This window comes from Chaetura pelagica, unplaced genomic scaffold (genome assembly GCF_000747805.2).
Source record: "Chaetura pelagica isolate M959 unplaced genomic scaffold, ChaPel_1.0 scaffold47, whole genome shotgun sequence".
NCBI classification, from domain to species: Eukaryota; Metazoa; Chordata; class Aves; order Apodiformes; family Apodidae; genus Chaetura; species Chaetura pelagica.
Window position 1 is genome coordinate 1089898 of NW_009954140.1, and position 4353 is coordinate 1094250.

Genomic DNA, 4353 nt, shown 5'->3' on the forward strand with positions numbered 1-4353 from the left:
TATCACCCGCACCTCCCGGCAACGCATAAACATTCCCAGCACCCGCTAAATCCCCCCTGCACCTTCCCGAATCCCTCCTAAATCCTCTCTGCATCCTTACAATCCTCCTGCCTGCTCTGAAATCTTCCCTGCACCCTCCCTGCACCTCCCGCATCCCTCTGCGTTCTCTCTGCGTCCCTGCAACGCTCTGTACCCCTCCCGCGTTTCCCTTAACCCCCCAGCCCTGCATCCCACTGGTTCCCTCCTAATTCAGCTCTGCCCCGTTACACCCCTCCTGCATTCCTCTAAATCCTCCCTCCGTCCTTATATCCCCTGCATGACTTTGCACACTCCCTGGGGCTCCTTCTTGCACCCCTTTTGCACTCCCTTCTGCACCCCGGCATCCCACCCAGCATCGGGGGGGTTTCTCTAGTCCCCTCCTGGTCCCTCACACCCCTCTCCAGGAGGAGCCACCCTGCCTGCACCCTGACCCCCCCACACCTGCTCGTGCACTCACGGGAGGGGATTTTCATCTCTGAGGACACAAAGATCCTGCAGGTGCTGCTCTCTTACCCATGGCTGTCGGGTGACTGTCACCCTAAAACTTTCCTAAAGGATGTGGGTGGAGGGGGAGGGAGCCCTGGGGATGCCAAGCTGGAGGGGAGCAGCCTCACCTGAGCCTGCAGCACCTGGGGAGGACTTCATGGGGTCCTGGGAGGGTGGAGGGGACTCAGCCTGCCCCAGTGTGCTTGCCCAGCGCTGGTGCTGAGAGCCATTCCCTGTGGAGCAGGAAGTGTCCTGGGGTTGTGCTGAGCACCCCGGGGAGCTGGGATGAGGGTGGTGCTGGTCTGGGGTGTCACAGCTCCCCCCAGGGCTGTGTCTTGCCCCTGGAAATGATGAACCTGTTGGGCGTCGCAGGTGCGTGTTTCTAACGGGGAGTGTGACCATGGCCACGGGGGGCACGGGCAGCCCCCCCAGCGCCCCTCGCCACACCAACCGCCTGATCAATGAGAAGTCCCCCTACCTCCTGCAGCACGCTCACAACCCTGTGGATTGGTAAGACTGACCAGTGTCTTTCTCCCTCCTCCTCTGCTCTTATCTGTGGGGCTGAGGACTCACTGCCATGGAAGCAATGGCAGGGGGAGCAGCCTGGCCTCCTGTCCAGCTGCCCCTACCAATCTGTGGTTTCTCTGGCAGCTTTAGAGGATCCCATAAATCCTGGCAGCAGTGAACCTTGAAGCTCCTGTCTTGTCTTCCCTCCACAGGTACCCTTGGGGCCAGGAAGCCTTTGATAAAGCAAAGCAAGAAAACAAGCTGATATTCCTGTCAGGTAACCAGAAACAAGACATATTTCATGTTTCCATGTGTTGTCCAGTAAATGACCAGATAAGCCTGGCTGTGTCCTGAGCTGGTGTGTGAGCTCCCACTTAGGTAAGCAAGGACACTGGGCATGAACTGTCTGTCAGGAAGAGAGGGACACATGCATTAATAGCTCTTGCTGAAGATGGGGCTCTATCCAGGGGCCTTCCTGGCTACCAGAGTCTTTGGCCAGATCTTAGGAGCAAGAGCTGGAGAGCCTAGGAGATCCTGCAAGCCTCCATGCTTGCAGAAGGCCTTTTCCATCTCTTCTCCAGGGGGGCAGCAGCTGTTTCCCATAGAAGATTCCCCACCTCTGAGCTATCTCCCCATAATGCATGACCTGCTGCCTGCACAGGGCCTTTCCTCACTCACCTGAGCTTGTTTTCAGTTGGCTACTCCACCTGCCACTGGTGCCATGTGATGGAGGAGGAGTCCTTCAAGAACGAGGAGATTGGAGAGATTATGAGCAAGAACTTTGTGTGCATCAAAGTGGATCGTGAGGAGCGACCAGATGTGGACAAAGTGTACATGACCTTTGTGCAGGTAAGGGAGGCATGGGTAGAGCTTGGGAGGCTTTGACTGGCTTTGTCAAGATGAGGTTCATGGTCATGTTCCTCAGACAAGAAGAATGTGGGGTGGTCTGAACGGGGCCGTGCATGATCACAAGGGTCGAAAGAAGCACTTGGACATGTCAGTAGGGTGTAAAGCAGAGGGTGCCTCTTCTGTGACCTTGGTGTGCCCGTGGTTTGTCTTTCAGGCAACCAGTGGTGGAGGTGGTTGGCCAATGAGTGTCTGGCTGACTCCAGACCTAAAGCCCTTTGCAGGGGGGACCTACTTCCCTCCTGAAGATGGAGTTCATCGCCTTGGCTTTCGGACTGTGCTGCTCCGAATCGCAGAGCAGGTACCAAGCAGGAATAACCAGCAGCACTCAACCAAAAGGGCAGCAGGGGAAGTGGTCTGGGCTTGATGGTGACTGAGAGAGAGAGAGTCAGAAGAAACAGTATCCCAGAGAGTGTGTCAGAGCTTTGGGTGGGTTCGAGGTGGATCTGGGGATGGGGCCTGAGAACTGAAGGTGCAGTTTGGACCAGTGCAATGCAGGAAGCAGAAAGAGAGACAAAACTTGGGAGAACTGACTTTCCCTCTCCTTATCTTAGTGGAAGGAGAACAAAGATGCCCTGCTGGAAAACAGCCATAAGATCCTGGAAGCGCTGCGATACACGTCTGAGACGCGTGTGCAGGGCCAGGAGTCACCCCCACCAGCCAAAGAGGTGCTGACCACCTGTTTCCAGCAGCTCTCTGACTCCTACGATGAAGACTACGGTGGCTTTTCTGAATCCCCCAAGTTCCCCACCCCAGGTCAGTCTGGCCTCTGCTGCTGAGCCCTGCCGTGGGGCAGGCAGCACTGGGGGGCAGAGCCCACCCTGCAGCCTGTCCCCTGCTCCCTGTCTTCCAGTGAATTTGAATTTCCTCTTCACGTACTGGGCTCTGCACCGAACAACTCCAGAAGGTGCCCGGGCTCTGCAGATGGCTCTGCATACCCTCAAGATGATGGCCCATGGGGGTATCCATGACCACATTGGTCAGGTAGGAGGAAAGCCTTGGGGGTCAATCCCTGGCATGCCCAGAAAGTGCTGCGTGGTGATGTGTCCACTTGGTCTTTGCAGGGCTTTCATCGTTACTCCACAGACCAGCACTGGCATGTCCCTCACTTTGAGAAGATGCTGTATGACCAGGGGCAGCTGGCAGCCACGTACAGCAGAGCCTTTCAGGTACAGCCAGGGCATCCTTCTGTGGAGGGGGACTCACTTGGCACACCACGTGTGGGCTGGGGAGGGATGGCTTTGTCTGGGGAGCAGTTTCAAAACCTGTTCCTCAAGGTGCTGCCCATCCCATGGGCGTGAAGTGGTCCCATACCCCCCTTCAACTACTGGTCTTCATCCAGAAAAGCTGCTCAAGTCCATGACAGTTTAACTCCAGGGTTTTGAAGATGACAGAGAACAGCTTTCTGACTGGCCTTTGCAAGTCAGAAAACATGTGCTGCTGCCTCTGGTTTAGGTGTAACTCCAGGTTTGCTCTCCAGTGCCTGTAGATTTCTTACACAGAGATCTTACCCTCAATCCATCCCACTTTTAAAATCCCTGGATGTGTTTCCCCTCCTTTGCCAGCTCTTTAAATTTGAATCTCCTACTATATCTTGCTGTGTCTCTTGCCTCCCCATGGACACCCTCCCGTGCCTCCCACAGATCTCTGGTGACAAATTCTTTGCTGATGTTGCCCAAGACATTCTTCTCTATGTCTCACGTGACCTGAGTGACCAGGTGGGTTGTTCCTTGAGCTGGGCCTGAGTGAACTGCTTACCCTGTGCTGGGATGTGGCTGCTTTTCCCTCCCTCCCTTCCCAGCTGAGGTCAGACTGGGGCACTGCTGGGGCTTGCTGGCTGGACTGCCCGCCCAGCAGTGATGGGAGCTGGCTGAAGGTGCTGTCCCAGCAGCTGAAGGGTCTTTCTGTTGCTTTTGTCCCAGACAGGAGGTTTCTACAGTGCAGAAGATGCTGATTCCTACCCGACCACTGAATCTGAACAGAAACGGGAAGGAGCTTTCTGTGTGTGGGCAGCTGAGGAAATCCGGGCTCTCCTTCCTGACCCTGTCGAGGGGGCGACAGAGGGGACAACCCTGGCAGATGTCTTCATGCACCACTACGGGGTGAAGGAAACCGGCAATGTCAGCCCCATGAAGGTGAGGGAGAGAGCAAAGACCTGCCCAGTCCTGGGAGCATCAGTGGGGACCGCCCACCCGTGGGTGCGTGGGAGGATGGCAGAGCATCCCCAAACCACGCGGGGTTCAACACCCCCCACCCCCCAGGCTCAGCCTGGTCGTTGAACGGGGATTGTCTTTCCAGGACCCCCATCAGGAGCTGAAGGGCAAGAACGTCCTTACGGTGCGGTGCTCCCCGGCGCTGACGGCGGCGCGGTTCGGGCTGGAGCCGCGCGGTGCGGGGGCGGCGCTGCGGGAGGGC

The 4353-nt window shown here is 56.8% G+C and overlaps 2 protein-coding genes across 2 annotated transcripts in view; both read left to right on the forward strand.

Annotated features, from left to right (window-relative positions):
• EPN3 (epsin 3) overlaps positions 1-657 on the forward strand; it is a 7561-nt gene extending 6904 nt beyond the window's left edge. The window contains exon 10 of the mRNA XM_010002755.1: positions 444-657. Coding sequence (XP_010001057.1) covers positions 444-657 — 214 coding nt within the window. The remainder of the gene's footprint in view (positions 1-443) is intronic.
• A 268-nt stretch (positions 658-925) lies between these two features.
• The window catches only part of SPATA20 (spermatogenesis associated 20), a 9225-nt gene continuing 5797 nt past the window's right edge, over positions 926-4353 (forward strand). The window contains exons 1-10 of the mRNA XM_010002756.1: positions 926-1035; positions 1245-1309; positions 1727-1881; positions 2096-2239; positions 2493-2694; positions 2792-2922; positions 3003-3107; positions 3582-3656; positions 3861-4073; positions 4237-4327. Coding sequence (XP_010001058.1) covers positions 926-1035; positions 1245-1309; positions 1727-1881; positions 2096-2239; positions 2493-2694; positions 2792-2922; positions 3003-3107; positions 3582-3656; positions 3861-4073; positions 4237-4327 — 1291 coding nt within the window. The remainder of the gene's footprint in view (positions 1036-1244; positions 1310-1726; positions 1882-2095; positions 2240-2492; positions 2695-2791; positions 2923-3002; positions 3108-3581; positions 3657-3860; positions 4074-4236; positions 4328-4353) is intronic.